The sequence below is a fragment of the Rhineura floridana genome, chromosome 1 (assembly GCF_030035675.1).
Source record: "Rhineura floridana isolate rRhiFlo1 chromosome 1, rRhiFlo1.hap2, whole genome shotgun sequence".
In the NCBI taxonomy this organism is placed as follows: domain Eukaryota; kingdom Metazoa; phylum Chordata; class Lepidosauria; order Squamata; family Rhineuridae; genus Rhineura; species Rhineura floridana.
Window position 1 is genome coordinate 258,255,095 of NC_084480.1, and position 23,359 is coordinate 258,278,453.

The 23,359-nt window shown below is 40.3% G+C and overlaps 1 protein-coding gene across 3 annotated transcripts in view; it reads right to left on the bottom strand.

Moving 5' to 3' along the window:
• The window catches only part of RB1CC1 (RB1 inducible coiled-coil 1), a 92,782-nt gene that overhangs the window by 36,062 nt on the left and 33,361 nt on the right, over positions 1-23,359 (bottom strand). For all 3 annotated transcript variants that reach the window (XM_061598669.1, XM_061598688.1, XM_061598679.1), the window contains exons 12-15: positions 20,841-20,902; positions 17,847-17,950; positions 11,747-11,873; positions 3,803-5,709 (exon numbers count right to left, since the gene is read on the bottom strand). In XM_061598669.1, coding sequence (XP_061454653.1) covers positions 3,803-5,709; positions 11,747-11,873; positions 17,847-17,950; positions 20,841-20,902 — 2,200 coding nt within the window. The remainder of the gene's footprint in view (positions 1-3,802; positions 5,710-11,746; positions 11,874-17,846; positions 17,951-20,840; positions 20,903-23,359) is intronic.

A 23,359-nucleotide genomic window follows, 5' to 3' on the forward strand; every position in this document is an offset into this window, starting at 1 on the left:
TCACATGCCAAAGTAGCTATGCCTCAACAAACTGGCTTCATTCCAACAACTGAAAATGTACTATTTTTTGCTTTTGAAACTTTGGAACCAATGACTCCTTCTACAATCCCTTGAGTATAAACTTTGGAATCAATGAATCCTTCTACAATCCCTTGAGCCAATTGCAGCACTGGAACAAAACAAGTATATTTTTATAATGCTTGAATTTTTTAATAAAAAAATCTGTAGTCTATACAATAAGGCTATAGGTCTGTTTTTATTTCTAGGTAAGCATCAAAACACATGCTTCCCTTTCTCTACCTTAAAAGGAACTTAGGGCAGCATACACAGTTTGGTTTAAGTTGGATTCCTGCACTGAGCAGGGGGTTGGACTTGATGGTCTTTTAGCCCCCTTCCAATTCTACTATTCTGTGATCCCCTTTTTATCCTCAAAATAACCCTATGAGGTAGTTTAGAAAGACTCAAGGCTTGATGTCTCAGTGTTGATTGGAATCCTCCTTCCAGTCCTAATCTGATCCTGCAGAAAACTATACCACGCTGTTGGGCTCTGGTGTTCAACACCTAGTTGCAAGGAGGAGGAAAAAAAGCTGTATTCTCATCCCAGGCTCCCACCTGGCCCCCACCTCCAGGCAATCCTCCTTCACTCAAACATAAATATATCCAGATAGGTCAGATTCTTTACCTGAGCAGTAGCTTTGCCTGGCTTCTTCTCCTCTTGTTCCATTTGTCCCCAACTAGTCCATTTTCTTCCCTGATTCCCTGTGCCCTCAAACTTATCAGAACTTTAACTTTGGCTAATTAGTAATATTGCCTTGGACTATCTTTATAGCACGATGCTTTGACCTTCTAAGCAAAGTGCTCTAGGAGATTCCTGGTGATGCCAGCAAGCTGGTGTGTATCCTTGTAGAAGTATGAACTTTAGGGACAAAAATTTTTTTCTGACCAAGCAGATAGATACTTAAGGACCTTTCTCATGGTGGTATTGGCTCCACATTATCCAGGCCCAAGCAGCTTTGGATTGCTTTAAACACTGCCATTGGCTCTAGCAAATACCTCAGATTATGCCTGCATCCAATCGTCTAAAATCATGTGCAATCAGACTGGAACCAAAACACAATATAGATGCTTTTTAACTAGGGCAGGCGTGTGGGGAAGGGGGGAGAGGACAAATACATATTGTCCCCAAAATAAGAGCTTATTTTTAGCTCCCTTGCATCTACTGGACTTTTGAGTCTCCTCCCATTGAAAGGCCCTAAAGATTCTGAACAACTCCCTCTGTGGAACTCCTTGCTGGTTTAGAAGGCCATGGGGGCATGGCCTTGGTCATGCGTGAGAGTAAGATCTTTTATTTGCTTTTGTTGTTCACATTCACATCCATTGCCATCTTGTCTCTTTATACAGATATGGACTTCATCCTAGAGGAAACCTGGCTCAAATACTAACAAGATCATCAAAGCAAGTCTATGTAGCAGTCCATGGCCCAGAGCTTGTAGCTGGGGCTCCTTGGTGGAGAGAGAAAGCATGGTCACAGTCATTCAGACCCTAATATCATCCTGTGTAAACTGTAATGGATTGTACATGGTGCTGCCTTTGAGGACAACTTGGAAAAGCCTTGCTAGTCAAAAATACATCAGCAAGACCACTGACCAGAATAAGTTTCTTTTGTTCTAAACCAGCTTCACTAGCTTTCTGTTCAGTTCCTGACATAAATTTTTAAAATGGCTGATTTAGCCTATCATGTTATATATTGCTTGCAACCTAGAGGACTGCCTATTCCCATGTGAACAAGCTCATTCATTAATATTTCCTATGAAGACCCTTATCTAGGTGCTCCCACTAACAGAAGTTAAAAAACCAGTTTGCGATATTATGTACACTGTGTGTGCGTGTGTAAGAGAGAGTGTGTGCACGCTGTTTAAAGAATCCCCAATCCAGAGGACTTTGGATGGGAAAAAAACCAAAACTATGCAAATATTTCTGTTCTCTACCCTGATGTAATAACCGTGTCATCAGTCATCACTTGTTGGATCACTCATTAGTGTGTCTGGATTCAATCCCTCAACATCCCCATCCTAGGTGATCAACACTACCAAGCCTAATTACTGCTTGCAAAGAAATACCGAATTGTTCTTCCATATAGAACAGAACAGCTTGCAGTTGCAATTAAGTAATTGTGTACAGACACAGCAAACAGATTATACTTTTGCACGCTTGTTTTTTCTTTAACATTTTAAAAGATTTTTGTTGCATTTTAGTAACTAGGTTCAATCCGGTTCTCCAACTGGTTTCGTATACCCTGAGCAATCCGCTTCACACATGGGCATCACACTTCCAGTAGGACTGAATCGAGCCCCCATTCTATTCAAATTTATAGAATATACAATACAAAATAGTATGTCTGATTTATACAAAGTGGCTAACGTATGACAACTGTAATATTATAAGTATAGGGAATCATTAGACTGAATATTTTTAATTAAGTATTTTTGCAAATGAAATTTATTATACCAAACATGAATAGCTAACTTTACATAGCGTTACATTTGAACAAGATCCATGATATCTTAATTAGACGAAAAGAACAGAAGCAATAGTGGCCTTTTTAGTACAAAGAACCTGTTTGGAACATACTTTGACTTTAAACTGCTCTGGAACTATAGAACTGAGTACATTTGTAAGATTTTCAGCATAGTTTTCCAAATATTGGGTTTTGGGTTTTGTTTTGGTTGTGCCATTGGGGTGTCTGGTGATGATCTTGGTAAAATTCAAGTAACCTCAAGGCTTCTTCTATTGGAATCAGTCTACCAGGAAAAGGGAGTATTTGGTTTCTACCTTATCAAATGAAAACAATTTTAAAATTCCAGTTTGACAGTTTTAAAACAATGCACATAGGGCTAAATCCAACACCATCAGTTCACCAGTAGAAGGGACTTCACTTTGTGCAACAAGACTTCACCTTCCCCTGTACCCCTCTCTGTACTCTCATAAACTGCTCTGTAGGGTTGGGGGACTTTGGAAGAAGTATGGGATGCTGCTGCCGGGGGGGGAGGGGGGAACCCCACTGTTCTACTGGAAGGCTGTTTGCATAATGCTGATTTCACATTACATCTAATCAAAATGTCCACTAACAAAAAAAAATAGCTCAAATAATTGATTGAACAGAAAATATCAGATTACTAATAGTGAACTTGGCTTCATTCCCAACGACTCCCCTTCATGTGTTAAGCTTTTTTTATTAACTTACACAACTTTTCACTGGGCTAAATGCTAGAAATGTTTTAATCCTGATGCACGATCCCTAATAGATTTAAAGAAACATAGCAAATCTAACTAAAAGCAATGGTTTTGAAAATAAATTATTTAGAGTGTCTGGGTGGGATCCACTGTCATAGATGCGATGGGAGTTCCCCCTCCTCTCCTCGCAGCCCCCCCCCAATTCTCCAGAGCAGATTTTGGGGCATGCAGGTGAAAGGAGAAGTCCCACCATGCAGGAGAGAAAAGAAGAAATCCCATTTGCACAAGTTCATCTCACAAGAGGCAAGCCACAATTGGATATTACCCATGCTATGATGGAATTAGGGACTGGTTTGGGAAGAAAGTTAACAATATCTGAGGGGACTAGATGTGGCTGAGTGAGGGCAGGTACCAAGGCATCCAAGAATGAAGGAATCCTCCTATAGCTTGAGATTGTATTTTTCTTCCCACTGGCTGCATGCATTTAGTCCACTGACTGCAAAATGTATTTAGCATTGTTCGTTTATTTTATTTCAAACATTAGAGGGCAACTTAATTCATACAGTACCTCTGATTAACTTGCATCTCAAGTTGCTGGATTTTCCCCAAAAGTTCTTTCTCAACAGCTTCCCTCTGCAATTCAAATTCTTTAAGGGCAGTTCGTACTGCATCTTCTTTTTCACAATTAAGCTTTTCAACAAGCAGCTTCCTGTCCCGCTCATGGTCAATTACTAGTAGCTCTTTTTCTTCTGCAATCTTATTGATAGTGGCTTCATATTTCTTCTGCTGTTCACACAGAGACAAATTCTCTTCTTTTTGCTTTTCTAGGGCATTTACTTCCAATTCTAGCTTACCTTGCAATTCTGTTATTTGTTCTTCCAATCTTTTTTCTGCTTCAAGAGCTTGTTGATGAAAAGAGGTTACTTTAGTCAATTCTGTTCTAAGCAAATTTGTTTCTTCTTCATGCCTGTCAATTAATTCTGAAATGCACTGATCTTTCTCAACTGTCATTAAAGTTCTTAGCTCTGCTAGACCCACCTGATATTCATCATTAGTAACTTGTATTACATGGTTTAATTTATCAATCTCTTTTCTTAACATTTCCATTTCCTTATCAATAAGAATTTTGAGATTATCTTGCTGTTGAGTTTTGTTTTCTTCTAAGAGTAATTTCATTTCATCTGTTTCTGCTTCTTTCAGTGCAAGTTCAACCTCCAATTTGCATCTTAAGTCAGACAGTTCAGAAACGTTGACCTTTAATTCCTCAATCTGTTGTTCTTTTCCATGGACATCTGCAACATGAGTTTCCTGCATTTGTTCAAATCGGTGTTGGTTTTCTTTTTTTAACTCCTCTAAACAATCATTGTGTTTCACCATTAGTTCTTCAAATTCTTGTGTATGTCTAACATGTAGATTGGATTCCAATTCCTTTAAGTGATCTTGCTCCAAAGTCTGAAGTTCCACCCTCAGAAGTTGCATTTTTTCATCATTTTCAGTATGAAGCTTTTTCAAACTTTCTAATACCCTTTCACGTGACTCTCTTAGTTCTTTAATTTCACAATTCTGATTCTTCATTTGGCATTCCAATTCAAGCAGCTTCTGTTCTTTTTCATTCTGTAAAAACACAACTGCTTCTTTTTCTTTTTTTACTATTGCAAATTCATTATCTTTATCGTGCAAAGCATCTTCAAGACATTTTAGGTCACATTTTAATTTTGTAATCTTTTTTTTGTTCTCTTCGCCATCTTCAACTAAGGTATTCATTTTGCTTTCATATTCAGTTTTTACAGATTGAAGTTCTTTCTGATGTTTATCTTTCAGTGTTCTTTCAAGAGAAAATTTTACTTTTTCTATAATATTCTTTATTTCTATTGAAGTACATTTTAAAGAACTGGAAAAGTCGCATTGTTCTTTTTCTACAAATGTTCTAAAGTGACAAAGGTCTTCTTTTATGTTAATTAAATTTAACCGAGATTCCTGGGCAACATCTCTACATTTTCCCATATAAATGTCTATAGCGGAATTTTCTAAAGCTTCCTCTTTTGCACCTATTTTTGTGTCTTGCATCCGCCTACTGTCTATTGCATTGATAACTGAGGAATAGAGAGACTCCACCATCATTTCTGGACTTTGAGGATCACTTATCACATTCGGAGAGGTCAGATTTTCTTCTATTATAAACTCATTCACTGCTGACATAAAATCAGATTCTGGACTTTCTGCCAGTGAGTCCAAGTCCAAAGACCCTTGCTTAAGAGCTTGCTCAATGCTTGGATGGGCAATTGTTTCAAAATCAAATGTATGTGCATCAATACTGTCTGGGGACAATTCTTCTAAAGGTCCTGGGGGACAAACAGGAGGGCACAAAGGACCCTGAAGACTGAGTGGTGGAGGAGTTCTAGGAGAGGTAGCAATTGTTGTACTTTCTATCCTTGGTGTAGTGACAGATTGTGGTGAGGCTTGACTGTTGGAAGCCTAAAAGTATAAAACACAAGCCAGAGTTAAAAAAAACCCTACTTCTTTTATACAAAATTCCCAATGTAAGCCTCAAGCCATTAACAGTGCGTTCCATACATATGGCGAGACTTCTGAAACCTTCCATCCCTTTAGAGAACCAAGAATTACTAAACCCTCATGGCATCTTACAGGCAGCTCTTAGGTAGCAGAACTATGGTAACCCAGTGCACACCAGCAAACTAATACTTGGCAGCCTTCAACCTCACTTGATGCAGCCCCAGCACCTCCTGAATCTGCCTCATTCTTACATCCCGTCAGAGGTCCTTTCACTCTTATTTGTTTTTTCCTGGCTTAAGCATTTCTCCACTTTTAAAATATAGTTTTAGAATAATAATAATAATAATAATAATAATAATAATAATAAATTTTATTTTTCAGCCACCTATCTGTCCGGGTTAGGGACACTCTAGGCGATGAACAACAAGAATAAAAACAATACATATAGATCAACATGCCCGGCTCACTGCTGTAATCTGAGCCTCCATGGACAGCTGGGAGTCAAGGATGACCCCAAGACTGAGGACCTGGTCCTTCAGGGGTAAACTTACCCCATCAAGCATCAGGTCAGTAATTCCTAACCTCCTTTTATCTCCCACAAGTAATACCTCAGTCTTGTCGGGGTTCAGCTTCAGCCTATTCTCTCCCAGAATAACTGAAAGGGGCGGTATTTTATTTGATAACTGATTTTTTTAAAAAACTTTTTTTCCTGCTTGCATGCCTTGGAGAAAATGATCCCCCCTCTAAGAATAAATTGATAGGCTTTTGCTGTGTGGGGGAGGGGCACACTAAGAAAAAAATGAAGTATTTTCACTGCCTTTCCAAAACATGTCTAGAAAGTATTTGTCTGTTGTACTAAACAAAATTCTTTGCATACTTATTTGAAAGTAACCCCATCAAAACCAGGGGAACTTACTTCTGAGTAGACCTGGTTAAGATTTGGAATTCTAATCTGATGTAGCCAGGGTAAAAAGTGAAACTGGGCAGTCTTATTTTGGGTTAACTGATAACAGTGAGGGGGGAGCCAGAGACAACTAACATGCAGCCCTCAATAGAACAAAAGGTTGCCCACCCCAGTACTACAACATTATGTAGTAAACTGATAACAATTTGTATATAATTCACTAATAGGCAAAAAACATTGTGGTTTAAGAACGTACCTATAGCCCACAGATATTTCTATCAAACTTTAAAAAGCAGGGAAATTGGGCAGCTATAGTGAAAGCATCAGGGGAGCAGGAGATCTGACCTCCTCTTCTTAGTGAATTTCCCTGCTTTTTAATCTGGGAGGTAAAATATGGGATCCTGTCCAAGTTTGCTGAGAATGGATTGATTATTTGCATGCTTATTGAGTTCAGTGGGATTTACTTCCCTGCAATCATGCTTAGGATAGGTGAAACTGACCACACAGGATGGGGAAGAGAAGAGGAGGAGGGAGGAGGAGGAAACACAGAGGGGAGGACTGGGATGGGAGCAGGCAGGAGGGGGAGAGGAGGAGAAGGACAGGTTTGATCATTTGCATGTTTATTGAATTCAGCGCGATTTACTCCCATGCAATCAAGCTTAGGATAGGTAAAACTGACTGGGGGGGAGGGAGGGAGGGCTGGAGTGGGCAGGGGAGGAGGAAGAAAGAAGACGGGAGGGGAGGAGGAAGAAAGAAGAGGGGAGGGGAGGAGGAAGAAGGAAGAGGAGGAGGAAGGGAGAGGAGAGGGAAGGAGGAGAAAAGCAGATCTGATCATTTGCATGTTTATTGAGTTCAATGGGATATACTCTTATGCAATCATGGTTAGGATAGGAAAAACTGACCATGGGGGAGGAGGAGGGGGAAGGAGCATTTCGGAGGGGGGGCAAAGAAAGGGGGAGGGCAGGTTTGATCATTTGCATGCTTATAGAGTTCAATGGTATTTACTTCTGTGCAATCATGCTTAAGATAGGTAAAACTGACCATGAGGAGGAGGGAAGGGAAGGGGAGGAGGGGGAAGGGAAGGAGGTGATTGGAAAGGGATGTGGATGGGGAGTGAGGGGCAAAGGAAGGGGGGGAAGGGGCAAGAGGGACGGGATAGGAGGGAGGAGAAGGGAGGGTGGGTTTGATCATTTGCATACTTTTTGAGTTCAATGGGATTTATTTCTGTGACCCTATGAATAGGGTTTTCATGGTAAATGGTATTCAGAGGTGGTTTTCCATTGCCTTCCTCTGAGAGACAGTGACTGGCCCAAGGTCACCCAGTGAGCTTCATGGCTGTGTGGGGATTAGAACTCTGGTCTCCCAAGTCATAGTCCAACACTGACCTGGGGGAGGGTCAGGGAGGGGAGGAGGAGGCGATTCGGTGGGTGGGCACTGGGCAGAAGGGAAGCCCCTTTCCTTTCCAAAAGGAAAACACTGTGAACAGTATCATTGCTTTTCAGCATTTCCCCCACCTTTTTATTCTACAGCAGGCACATCTAGCCTCCCACGTAAATTTAAACCAAAGCTGCCCCTGGCCATATCCACACCAGGCCTTTATTTCACTTTGTGAAAGGTGCTGAGAGTTGCTAGGAGACACCCTGTTCCCCTCACAGACTTTCCATCAGAGTGGATGACTGTTAAACCAGTCTGGCCACTGGAGCTCTCTCAGTGGAACAGGAGTCTCCTCTCAGCACCCTTCACAAACTACACTTCCCAGGATTCTCTGAGGGAAGCCATGACTGTCTCAAGTGAAATCAAAGTCTGGTGTGGGTGGGCGCCCCTGATTAGCAAAGCCCAGCAGCTGTGAGTCTGGCTTTTAGAACTCTGACTGTTGGTTCTTACTGAACATGCCTGACGTTATCATAGGGTTCCAGCTAAAATTTCTTAAATTAAAAATCAGCCAGGCATTTTTTAAACTTTTAAACTGCAGAAGATGAAGGTCAGAGTATGGGACAACATCAGTATTAGGATTACAGGTACTCTGTGAATATGTCTGGTTTTTAATGAATTTCAACAGATTATAAGAACACTCAGAGAAAAAAGTCCAAAAGGGCTCTGGGATTTTTTTCTCTCTTTTTACACTTTGAACTCTCTACTCTCTCTGACTGTTTTGTGTATCGCCATGAAGATTGAGAGGGTTGTTAAGCAAGTGTTTCTGAGTTCAGGACTGTAAGTTTTGTAAGGTTTTGTTTTGAAATGAGGTTATGGGAAGCATCAGAATGGCATGGGGGTATTTTTAATTTAACATTGTGGAATGTGAAAAATCCACGCTGGCTGTAGTATACAGCTACTCTTGTGGCTGTATAAAATGAGTCTTACAAGACTTGTCAACTGGTAGATTACAGCATTACTCTGAATTACTGTATTTTGTCAGTTTGCATGCATTTACAGAAGCACAATTTTATTTAATAAGTGAATCACATAACACAAAGATATGAAAGAAATCCAGCCATGATCACACACTGCAATTTCTGCCTTCATTTCTTTTAAGTCATATCTTCTTAAATTAACAAGACTGCTGATTCAGGTTTTATGCTGTGATAACAAACAAGATTCAAATATTGAGTTCAGAAAAACAAGAAGAGCTAGGAAAGGGATTCTGCTTCTGTATCACATTTCCTCCCTAATATTAGCCATGCAACCCAGAAAGCTAATTAAGGCTTGTAGCAATAAAACAACTAAGCATTTAGAATGGTGCTGTGGATAACTAGATCAAATGTACTGCAAAACATCATGCTAGTTCAGGGAAGGTACACCAGCACTTTTGCTTCCCATGTAACTTCAATAGTAAATTCTCAAGAAAAATATCCTGAGAAGCAGAAACATGAACAGAAGCAGCCCTACAAGACTATAATGAAAAAGTATACTAAGGCAAATATTTTACAAATTTTCCCCTGGATTTAAGTCTCTCCATATGCTGAAGGTGCTGTAAAAATAGTCAAAGGGACCCCTGATGAGGTGACAAGCATATAGATTCACAGCAGATGCTTTTAGAAATATGGAACTGATGCTTATATGTGTTTAAACCTGAAACGTTTTGTGGTGACGAATGTTACTTCAAATAAACACAGTGAGGAAGAGGTCTCACGTACTTCAGAAACCCAACATTGAAAGCACCACAAAACTATCCTGAGGGTGAGGGAGGCATCTCTTGTTCATTACTGCAGTATATCCAATAGCTTGTGTTCACTTTACAAAAAAAATATGAAAGCACTTAAAAGGAGGTCTAGGATTTTGAAAAATGTCTAATATCAAGAATTAAAGAATTCAACCCTTCTAGTTTTTCAATGAAAGATTTTAGAGGTTGATTGAGATGTTTTAAACGCAAATGTAGGGAAAAAGACCCCTCAGAAAAGGCCTGGAGTGGAGCAAGGGCACATTACATGAGAGGAGCTCTGCTTGACCAAATAGCCCTGGCCCATATCCCTGAGCATGCTCGGGGATCCCTCCAACTCTCACAAGAGGCTTTTCAGGAGTACAGGAGACTGCAGCTGGAAGACAAAATTCCCCTTGCACAAGTCCCCTTGTGTCTACACTGCATTGGATACAACTTAAATTTAACTTTACTACATGAACTGGATGTTGGATTTGAATAAGTCTTTACAGAGTAACAGTGGATACAATATTAGGATGAATGCTACCCTGGAATATTCTCCAACATCCTAAGTATCTACCTTTCCCACTTGAGGCCTCAGTCAAATGAAAAGACTTGGTGTATGAAACTGATGAGATAAAACCGCCCAAAAATAAGGTGATGCAGTTTGGGTATGGAGGGAAATCAGCAAAACAAATAACCTTTGCCAGTGTGCACTGAGAAACACCTTCCACTTGTGCAAGGGAATCCTTGGAGTCAAACCAAATATAAAAATCAAATATTTTATAAGCAGATTAAGGGCTTGAGTTTGAAGAGGAAACTGACAAAAAACAAGTATAAATATTATTTTTCAAGTGAAATGAAGGATTCATGAATTCCGATTCCAGGCAACTGAACGATTTTCTGCTTTGGATGGAACTGTGCTCCCACTGAAGGAGCAGGTTTGTAGTCTGGGGGTGCTCTGGGGCCCATCTCTGTTGCTAGAGACCCAGGTTACCTTGATGGCTAGAAGTGCCTTTTACAAGCTTTGGTTGGTAAAACAGCTACTGCTGTTTCTGGATTGGGATAGCCTGACTACTCTTGTCTATGTGCAGATAATCTCCAGATTGGATTACTGCAACACACTCTAAATGGGGCTGCCTTCAGGCTGACCCAGAAGCTGCAGCTGGTGCAAAATGTGGCGACTCTACTGCTCAATGGGATGAAATATCACCATATTAGGTACTGGCTGTGCTATGTTCAACTACCAGGCTAGGTTCAATGTGCTGGTATCCGTGTATAAAGTGCTATTCATCTTGGTACCAGGATACTTAAAAGATAACTTCAGCCCCTATATACCCAACTGATCACTGCATTTTGCTAGGGGGGCATCCTGCAGATACCATCCTATCAGGAGGTCAATACCGCACAATGTCCTTCAGTGTAGTAGCACCCACCCTTTGGAGCTCCACCCACAGCATATCAGATAGGTGCATTCTCTATTGTCTTTCTGGCATCTGCTAAAGACGTTCCTCTTTCAACAAGCCTTCTAAAATATTTTTAAAATACCAGTTTGTATCTGTCCTGGATTTGAAATGATTTTATGTTTGAACTATTGTTGTTTTTATGTTTATAATACTTTTTTTAATTGTGTGAGCGAACATGCAATTGTTTTAATTGTTTTTAGTATTTTCTTATGGGAAGATGTTTTATTAGCAAACAGCTTCACAATATTAGCTAATATATTCCATTGCTTAGTAATACAACTTTCAAACCACCACCACCACCAGCAGCAGCAGCAGCAGCAGCTCTCGGGATTGTGGTATAAATTTAAATCAGACACTGGAAAATGAGAAGCTCCTATTTTTGTTATTGTTCCTCAAACCAAAATACATTTATTAGACGCTAGTCCTCACTTTACAGCTAAATTTACTTAGTGGCATTCATGATATAAAGTCACATGCATAATCCAAGGATACCTTTTGTTCATTCAGCAGATCTGTAATGGTCTGTGACATTTCATCTAAACTTTGTGCTGCTTTGACCAGGTTATGTAGAGCAAGTACATGCTGATGGAGAGGTTCGAAATCACAAAGTATAGGAACCCTTAAAATATATAACATTAAATGCATTACGTTAAAAAGAGATTAATATATTACATATGTTAATTGCATTTAAGAATATTGCTCAGTATTAAAGCATTCAGTAAAATTTCCTAAAAACAAAAAAAATGAGATACAAGAACACACACAACTGTGTATCACAAATAAAACTGAGCAAGATACAAAACAAAACATTAACAATTAAGAGTCAGAGTCCAAGAAAACTTGGGTAGACATACATTTTAAAGAGGTCTCCTCCGGGTGCCTACTCCAAGGGAAGCTTGGAGGGTGGCAACAAGGGAGAGGGCCTTTTCAGTGGTAGCCCCCAAATTATGGAATGATCTGCCTGACGAGGTGCGCCTCGCGCCAACACTACTATCTTTTTGGCACCAGGTCAAGACTTTCCTCTTCTCCCAGGCATTTTAGCATGTGTTTTAAATTGTTTTTATATTGTTTTAAATTTTAAAATTATGTTTAAAATTGTTTTTAAAATATGTGTTTTAAATTGTATATTTGTTTTAATGTTTTTGATTGCTGTAAACCGCCCAGAGAGCTTCAGCTATGGGGTGGTATACAAGTGCAATCAATCAATCAATCAATCAAGGTCCCTACTGTTTCTTCCTTGCAAATGACCCAAGGGAGAGCATTCCAGAGGGTGGGTGCCCTCACAAAAAAGCCTGTTACCAAGTGACAATCTACTGGTCTTGGAACAAGCAGCAGTGTCTCCTTGGAAAATCTTAAAGATTGTCTTGGTCTGTACAAAGAATACTCATCTGCTAAAGCTAAGATCTCCTGCATACACTCACAGCATTCTGAGGATTTCAACTTCCATCTTGGCCCGTAACACCAATTCAGATGCTACTCTTTAAGACCCCCAAATTTAATGAAGAGCTAAACATGAATGCAAGAGGTTGCTCCATGAGGAAGTGAGACCGCATCAGACAGTGTGGAAATGTCATCTCCACTTGCTATTCTCACCAGTGGAGGTGGGCCCCTCCTCTCCACTAACAGAGGCCATCAGTCCTAACTGCTCTGTGAGGCAGAACTATCTGCTCTATGGGTAATAATATCAACCAGATCTCCATGGCATAGTAAGAGTGACAAAAAGCCAGCAGATTCAAGCTATGCTGCAGAAGGCTGAGGCCTCGCCGCTGTAACATCAACCAGTGGCATTACAACAATTTCTGTGAAAGTTGGGTTATCAGGAAATTTTTCAGGAAATTTTTCTTCAATTATAAGCAGCCTGCCAGTATAAGAACCTTGCAATACCAATAATTTTTGTGAGTTTGCTTCTCTTCCTCTTCCTTCCCCATCTCCTTTTTAGATTATAAACTTCAAGGCAGGGATATAAATGCTTCGGTTGGTATCCAAAGCACTCATTCCATTAGGGCAAGTGCAAGGATTTACACTTGGGCAATGGAATTCTCCAGCCCTCTCCTCCTATGCCCTCCCCAAACCTGCTCTGGAGGGTTGGGGAAACCCCCAGAACAGATTTGGGAGGGGGGGCATGTGTGTGTGTAGAATTTCATTTCAAAATTATAAATCCTTGGCCTAACAGAACAAGTTACTTAGCACTACATTAGACACAACCCACAGAATTATATAACACATTGAAAGGAAATGACCATCTGAGACTTCCGGGAAGGGTGACTTCGCTTGTGCCTGCTTTTGAGACGGGCTCCCGCCTCAAAAGAAGCTTATTCAGATATAAATCAGTCAGAACATTTTTTTTTTGACTGATGAAATTTCTCCCAGGCAGGGAGAAACGTAGAGATCAACCTCAAAAGCCTGTTTTTGTTGGGAGGACTGGATTTCATTAATTTATGAGAAAAGGTCCAGCCAGCAATGCCGGACGGACTTCCGAACAAGCTCTATCTGATTAATGCGATACGTTTATCTTTTCTTCAAAGAGAAAACGGACTAACAGGCAAGCACCCTTCTTTCTATTATTTTTTTTACTTGGTTTAAATTGTTGCAGCAAAAAGAGATTTGTCAAATGAATCAGCTTTAAAGAACTTCTGGGTGAGCTATAACTCTTCTCTGTTATTCACGAAATTAACAGCTTATCTCTGTTTCTATTGCAAAAAGCTGTCCTGGGAGTGCATTCTAAAGATATAAACAGAAGAGGGATTTCTATTCCGAGGAACATTATATTGTCTGGGACTATTCTCTTTTTGGTCTATTTTATTTTGACGAATCTGCTTCTTCACGACGCCACTGTTTTGATGCTGGGAACTAAATTTGTTTTGTGTTCTTGAACATAGAGAGATAAGGAAGGCTGCTCTGTTTATACTGTGATGTCATCAAGCCTGGAATATTAACCCAATTGTTGCTGAAATAAGAAGTGGTTCTTCTTTATTTTTGTTTTGTTTTGTTTTCGTGGTTTTAAAAATGGCAATCAAGAAAGTGGCTGAGAATCTGGAAGTAATTATGTTTCAGAAAATAATGGATGAGATTGAGATAACGAAACAAACCCTGCGACAGGGCAGTAAGGAGCTGAAAATTGAACTGAGCAAAATGACGCAGGAGCTTAAAGAAATAGGGGACCCTGTGAGAGAGGAGAATGAGATCAGAGATGAGAAAAGAAAAAATAAAGGGAAGATACAAGCCCTGGAGATTGGAACAAATGTGGAATTGGAAAAAGATCTGGAGTTTATGGATATTAGAAATAAAATCTACTGTTTGGAATTTAACGTTATCTCTGAAGAAATTAATGAAGATATTAGAGATAAAGTTATCAATGGCTTGGATAATCTTCTGGACTGGAATGACGTGATGGAGCTTGATATAGAGAAAATCTATGGAATTAACTGCAGCCATGTGACAATGGAAAAACTCTCAAGAGATGAGCCAGTGCATTTTGTAAAAAAGAAGAACACAGATATGACTTTACAACAATATTTCAGCAACTTATTCAGAATTGATGGCAAGAAAATATTTGGGATAGAGGAAATTCCCATCAGACTCTTATTATATGACTATGGCTATGACAGCAAGATTATTATGGAATACTGATAATGGAAGATTGGACACTGAAATTACTGGACTTAACAGGACTATTGAAGATGGAAGATGGAATTAATATGGATAATGGAATAAAGGCTATTGAAATTATTGGACCTAACAGATTTTGATGAGATGGATTAATCGATATGTTTATTTGGACTATGGTTATGACAATAAGATTATTATTATTATTAACGAGATGGATTAATCGACATGTTTATTTGGAGAAAAATTGATAGATATATTTCTTAAAGAATTGAAACCTCTCTTTGACTTTTTGTGGAAAGAATAAAGTAATGTTTATGAGATTTGATGATTAATTAAGATAACTACTGGAGGAAAGTGATCTTATAATATAATTTAAGAGACAGGATTGTTATATATTGTAGACCTACAACTGATGTGATCTGCGACAAATGGGAAGTCAACATTTTATTTTTTTGTTTAATCATTTTTGTTTTGTTTTGTTTTTTGTCTTTGAATGTTTTATGATTTTGTTTTGTATGTTTTATGAAAATTTGAATAAAAATTATTGTAAAAAAAAAAAGAAAGGAAATGACCATCTGAAATCCTGACCTCAATTTTTTAAATTTCTACAGAGACAACATTTTTATTTAAGCAAGCATTTAATCTCCCACAAAAGTTGAATGTGATTGCTGCAGCATATTTTTTTATATTTTTATGAATATTGCTTAGGTATTGAAAACCATTTTGGTTTCATATATATATATATATATATATTGTAATAAATATGCTAAAACATACAGCCCATGTGTGTGTATATTGCTATAAGAACATAAGAACATAAGAAGAGCCTGCTGGATCAGGCCAGTGGCCCATCTAGTCCAGCATCCTGTTCTCACAGTGGCCAGCCAGGTGCCTGGGGGAAGCCCGCAAGCAGGACCCGAATGCAAGAACACTCTCCCCTCCTGAGGCTTCCGGCAACTGGTTTTCAGAAGCATGCTGCCTCTGACTAGGGTGGCAGAGCACAGCCATCATGGCTAGTAGCCATTGATAGCCCTGTCCTCCATGAATTTGTCTAATCTTCTTTTAAAGCCATCCAAGCTGGTGGCCATTACTGCATCTTGTGGGAGCAAATTCCATAGTTTAACTATGCGCTGAGTAAAGAAGTACTTCCTTTTGTCTGTCCTGAATCTTCCAACATTCAGCTTCTTTGAATGTCCACGAGTTCTAGTATTATGAGAGAGGGAGAAGAACTTTTCTCTATCCACTTTCTCAATGCCATGCATAATTTTATACACTTCTATCATGTCTCCTCTGACCCGCCTTTTCTCTAAACTAAAAAGCCCCAAATGCTGCAACCTTTCCTCGTAAGGGAGTCGCTCCATCCCCTTGATCATTCTGGTTGCTATATGGAAGACACATACATGTGAGGTTATTTGGTTGTTTATACAAATGTGTGATATGTGACAATCTACATTTAGGTTCTCCACAATTTCTGGGTAGGAATTTTGTAATACTTGAAGAAGTCCTTATTCCCAAATTATTACGGCATGACCCTGAGACATGTGTGCTTAAATTCCAAGAATTTTCTTTATGAAGGTGTACAACTTTTTTTTCTGCAATACATTCAAATTGCTTGATTAGGCCTTTAATGTTTCCATACAATATTGAAAGGAAGTGGGGTCATGCCTTCCCAGGGTTACAAAATGAAAAGCTCTCTTAAAAAGGAACACAAGCCTTCAAACAACTAAGGGGCTACTTCAAATGTTACACTCCAAAATTATATCGAGGATAACTATAGACTTGGGTCCTAGTGCAGAAAATAGCAGGTTATGCTGCAGTGCACTCGAGTCAGTAGATAATGAAGGAAAACCCAGGTTCCTTATACATTGAATTCATGTCTAACTGCAAGTTATACCACATTTCCGTTCAGGACTCAGGTACTAGGTAGAAGGAAAGGGGACACACAAAAAACATGGATGTGCTATACTAAACATTTTAGTGTCTGCTGGTATAATAGGTTATAAGAGTCATTCGGGCAATATGAAGACAGTAAGTTTTAGTAGTCCACTGCCTTACAGAGACAGGGAATACACACTAGCACATAAAAGTTGTAGAGCTGGAAGAAGTTGTCCACACTGATAGCAACTCCCTAGTACTTAAAGTCTGTTGTATACTCATTAGCCACGAAAAAAAATATTTGGATGATGAACATTTATTTAAATTCATGGAGGACAGGGCTATCAATGGCTACTAGCCATGATGGCTGTGCTGTGCCACCCTAGTCAGAGGCAGCATGCTTCTGAAAACCAGTTGCCGGAAGCCTCAGGAGGGGAGAGTGTTCTTGCACTCGGGTCCTGCTTGCGGGCTTCCCCCAGGCACCTGGTTGGCCACTGTGAGAACAGGATGCTGGACTAGATGGGCCACTGGCCTGATCCAGCAGGCTTTTCTTATGTTCTTATTTCCACCTTGACGTGTTCCAAATTCAAGCATGAGATATATTTTAAAGGCTTGTAGGTCCCTCAAAGTCCACATTTTTCACATTTGAAAGAAAGCTTATGTTCCAACTGCTAAAAAAATTAGGAGTAATACTATACAAATGTGTAACTGTTTCATTTATATTATGTAGAGGTGAGGTAGCTAGACTTCAGGCTTGTGCGTTCTACTGTATTTTTTTTTACAATTGTCAACTGTGTGAATGGTGTGCCTAGTTTGTCCCCAAATTGCTACAGTTCAGGGATTCAAATACTAAACTGCTAAATCTAGGCCAGCAGAGCTGCACAAATACCTGGCCAAAAGCAAGAAATTAATACTACTACAGGTAAGCAAGGCCAGCTGTGGAAGGTTATTTTATTTTCCTTTGAGCCACCGTTCTGCAATTTCACTTCCTATTGTTAAATTACCAAGAGATAAAAACCACTGTCAATCTACTAGAAATTACCCAGAGATCTACCCGTAGATCCCAATCTATCTTCTGCCTAGCTATGTGTTTAGGAATTCATTTTACCTGAGTAATGGTTGGACTTCTGAAGGACAAAAGGACTGCAGAAATTGTAGATCAGATAATGAGATATCAGGAAGTTCACCATCAAACCTGCGAGGTTTTCGGGTCTGTATGCAAAACAAATCAATATGAATATGATAAATAGTTGATTGTGGACAACTAAAGATCATAAATAGCTGGTCCTCAAAACATCTCATGTAATATCAATCATATAGCTTAATAGACTGCTTTAACTAAAAATTTGTTTAAAGGTGGATCATTCCATTTTTTAAGAAAAATGTGGTTTCATTTCATTTTAGATACAGCATATAGCATGTTTCCATTTTCAGGTTTGATAATCAGTAGGAAAAACAGCAGCAAATGCTGATTAATATACAACCTCTAAGGATTTGCAGCATTAGAAAATATATTTTCAAAACAGAGTTGGATCTTCAGTGTTCATTCTGTGACCAAAAGGACTCCTTCCATTTGTGGAAGGAATCTGATCCAAGGGAGACTTCTCACTGGAAGAAGAGAGACAGGGCTGTTTTCCCCAATTGCACTTTCCCCTAGCTCCTTGTGCTTCCTTTCATGTAACTTGGGGGTCGGGGGGCTCCAATCATCTGCAGCATAATTATAGGGGGTGATGGGGGGGAGAAGAAATTGGCAAAAATCACCTCTACCGTTTCTCCAGTGTAAGCCGAACTCCACTAAATGCAAGTCTGATCCAAATGCAACTACTCAAAGTGTTATCTAACTTCCTAAGAGGAAATACTAAAACACATAAGCAACATTGTCATATAGTTCATGAAGTGATGAGATCCAAGCAGATGTTATCAAAACTAATGTAATTAAAATTAAATCAAGTCAAAGTGTAGGAAAAAATATTTGAACACTGAATACCAAGTCCCCTATGTAAAAACGATGCATGTCAAGGCAAAAAATGTCCTAACTTCACATAATACTCTGATCGTGTCTGCTGTGATTATCCAAGAAATCTCTTTGGATCATAGCTCAATGAAAACTGTCAGTGTGCAGCAGGGAATTCCATGTTAGGAATGCAAAATGAAACGGCTAGTATGTAATGCCATTTTATATAATCTATAGTGTAGACATGCTTAGATATTGTCTACTAGGAGATTATCACAGAGCAGGGAAACATGTCCTCCCCCAAAAGCAACCGAATATGGTCAAAAGGTTGAAACAATTTCCTTCTGAATTTTTGATATTGAAAATAGAAATGGATTGCCTTCAAGAAGATCCTGACTTATGGCAACCCTATGAATAGGGTTTTCATGGTAAGCAGTATTGAGGTTTACCACCGCCTTCCTGAGGCTGAGAGACAGTGACTGGCTCAAGGCAGTGAGCTTCACGGCTGTGTGGGGATTCGAACCGTGGTCTCCCAGGTTGTAGTACAACACCCTAACCAGTATGCCACACTGGCTTACAGGATACTCAATCCTAAACCTAAAAAGGATCATGCTGCATTATTTGAAAGAAAATGTTGATATGATATCTGGAACCTGTAATAATTTTATAAACTGTCACAAAAATCTGTATCACAGAATACTGGAGAATAAACTCACAATCACACCACCATTATTAAGTGGAATAGTTTAAGATAATATGCAATATCATTTTATTAATGAAGTTAGTATATTTTTCATGAAACTAACATTTTTTGAGAGGTAGTCATTTTTATTATGTTCTAGAACACTAAATTCAAAGGTGAGGATGAACCGTTTTTATTTTATAATCTCTTATCGCTTTGTCTTTTTTTCTTTTCTTTTTTTCCCATTTGTCCGGATGTTTTAATATTTTAATTAAAAAGTTTAAATATTAATGGAATGGGAGAAAGTATAGGGAACTACCTTTCTTCTACTCTCACAATGATAAAATCCTTTATCTACTGCTTGTGGACAGTAGTATCCAGCTGGCAATTATGGAAAATAGAGCAAGAACTGGATTAGATAACTCCCAGATACAACTGGGCTCTTGTGAGCCTTACATTATGATCTTACCCCTGCTTTATATCCGCTAGGTGGACATAGAAACAGTTTTAAAACCCTCTGCACTGGCGTGTCACACTATTGCACTGGTATTGCACTTGCAGATAGCCATCAATTCAGGGGGAAAGGGGGACTATCTGGAGTGTGGGTATGGCAGAGAAGACCAGGGCTTAGTCGAAATCTTAAACTCACTCGGGTTCATTCCGATGCCCTGCACTGACGTAAGGTTACACCTACAACAAAGAGGCATAGCAAGTTATAGGGCAGCATCCAATGCACTCGTTCCCTTAGCATAAGCATTTATGCTTACATAATGAACCTCCCCCACGAAAAAAAAATCTGTTCCAGAGGGTTTGGGGAATCCCAAGAACAAATTTAGGGAGTGCACAGCGGAAATGCTCCTTGTACAAGTGTAAATGCTCTAACAGAACAGGCTATTTAGCGCTATACTGAATACAAGCCATACCACTTATGTCAGAAAGTTCATGCCAGCTGTCCCCTTCCAGCCCCCATGTCACATGAAATGAAAAGCTGCTGTTTTGTGATATTTTCAATTGTTTCAGTTGCTATTATGTTTTTCAACACAAGTCTACAAAAGTATCTTGCCCACAATACTTCTGTTAAACCAACTGATCACCTATTTCTGAGAGAGTGAAAACCGAGGTTTGGTAAAGCTTCCCTGCCTGTTTGACTCAAGATGTTTCTTGCTTGCCTCAGACAGACAATTTATAATCCTGAAATATCTGTCTATAATATAACAGGAAAAGTGATCACTAGATAAAAGAGATCACTAGATAAAAGTGCATTTCTTAGAGAAACTGTAATAATGTTAATTCAAGAGGCCGAGCAATCACTCTATGGCATCAAGAACTTAAACACCCCTATCTTGCAAGCTAGTTAATACGAAAAGTAGCTACAGCCTTCTAGATTCAAACTATAGTAATCCTGCAAAGCCCTTTGGGGAAAAGAGAAAAGTCTTCACTAAAAATAATGAACATAATATACTCACACAAAACAATGGAGGCCAGGCATCAAGTCCCCTGAACAAACGATTTCTTAGAAAAGATTTCCCTGTGCACAGAAAGAAACATTACTTCCTTTAGTCACATATGTAAAACAAATGGTAAAAATACGAAAGTGCAATACCATGGCCATTCTGCAATGGCTAAGCAGGAAAATTATTCCCATCATTTATTGACTGAACAACTTTTCAAGAAAAAAATGGGAAGACATCAAAGGACAGTAGAAAAAATGAGTCCAATGCATTTCTGAGTTTTTCTCAGGGCACCATGCATAGGAATATAAGACTGTGTCTTCTGTGTGGGTTTGAAGTGGATGAATGGGTGTTATATGAGTGTATGTTGTGAGTGAATGTGTATTTTTATGTATATGAGTTTTTTGTATTTATAGTTTATCATGTGCCTCAGGAAGAGATTTTATCATCAAGAGGGGAGACCTGAGGGGGCCCCAATTGCCGTAGTGACGGGTAGAGGGAGGTATGGTGATATGAGAGGGACGTGCCAGGTAAGGAGAACGCGGCCCAGACATGTAGTGGCTGTGCCGCGTTCTGGTCCTTCTCATACCCACAGGGTTGTTGGTTGTCCTATCAGCCAATTCTCAGATCTCCAGTTGCTGCTCTTTAATGCCAGATCGGTACATAATAAAACCTCCCTCGTCCATGATTTGATTGTGGACGAGGTGGCCGATCTGGCATGTATAACCGAGACCTGGGTGGGCGAACAGGGAGGAGTTAGTCTCTCCCAGCTCTGCCCACCGGGGTATCTGGTTCAGTATCATGGTAGATCTGAGGGTCGGGGAGGTGGGGTCGCTGTGGTCTATAAGAGTTCCATCTCACTCACCAAGCACCATGTCCATGCAATCACTGGTCTGGAGTGTTTGCACCTTGTGCTGGGCCAGAGGGACAGACTGGGAATCCTTTTGGTGTACCGCCCACTTTGCTGCCCAATGGTTTCCCTAACTGAGCTGACAGAAGTGGTCTCGGAGGTACTGTTGAGATCCCCCAGACTATTAGTACTGGGAGATCTCAACATTCATGCTGAGGGTACTTTGTCTGGGGCAGCTCAGGACTTCATGGCCGCCATGACAACCATGGGGCTGTCTCAATATGTTAGTGGCCCAACACATACATCGGGGCATACTCTTGACCTGGTCTTTGCTACCGGACATGGGGATAGTGATCTGGATGTGGGGAGTTTTACATCTCTCCCGTTGTCATGGACAGATCATTGCTTGCTGAAGTTTAGACTTTCAGTAGCCTTTTCCCTCTGCAAGGGTGGGGGACCTATTAAATTGGTCCGCCCCCGGAGACTAATGAATTCTGAAGGTTTTCAAAAGGCTCTGGGGGTTTTTCCGGCTGATAAGACTGGCGCTCCTGTCGAAGCCCTGGCCGATCTGTGGAATACAGAGATGACCCGGGCTGTTGACACGATCGCTCCTGCGCGCCCTCTCCTATGTAGAGCTCATACAGCTCCTTGGTATACTCCGGAGCTGAGAGCGATGAAACAAGACAGGAGGCGGCTTGAGCGGAGATGGAGACAAACTCCCGACGAATGCAATTATGAGCTGGTTCGTGCTTCTACTAAGCTCTATGTAGGAGCGGTGAGGGCGGCAAAAAAACATTTCGCCGCCACTATTCAGTCATCTCTCTCACGCCCACGGGAGCTTTTTAAAGTGGTTCGTGGCCTACTCCATCCAGGCCTACAAGATACGGCAGATACATCGGTAGCTCGATGTAATAAATTTGCTGAACACTTCCAGCATAAGAAGTCCATGCATTCGCCGGGACTTAGACTCCTATTTAATAGCAGTTAATCCTACTGAGGTGTCTGGAGCACAGTCTTGTCATGTTTTGTTGGATGAGTTTCAGTTGGTTCAGTTTGAGGACGTGGACAAGGTGCTTGGACAGGTTCGTGCGACCACTTCGGTACTGGATCCTTGCCCCTCTTGGCTAATTAAAACTAGCAAGGAAGGAACAGTTGGCTGGGACAAGGAAGTGATTAATGCCTCTTTACGAGAGGGAGTGGTCCCTGGCTGTCTGAAAGAGGCGGCAGTGAGACCACTCCTGAAAAAACCTTCCTTGGACCCAGAGGATGTCAGCAGCTACAGACCAGTAGCCAATGTTCCGTTCCTGGGCAAGATCCTGGAACGTGTGGTTGCTGACCAGCTCCAGGCGCTATTGGATGAAACCGATTATCTAGATCCATTTCAATCGGGGTTCAGGCCTGGTTTTGGCACTGAGACTGCCTTGGTCGCCCTGTTTGATGACCTATGTCGGGAGAGAGACAGAGGGAGTGTAACTCTGTTGATTCTCCTTGACCTCTCAGCGGCTTTTGATACCATCGACCATGGTATCCTTCTGGAGAGGCTTGCGGAGTTGGGAGTTGGAGGCACTGCATGGCAGTGGTTCCGCTCCTACTTAGCGGGTCGCCTCCAGAAGATAGTGCTTGGGGAACATTGCTCGACACCGTGGGTTCTCCAATGTGGGGTCCCGCAGGGTTCGGTTCTGTC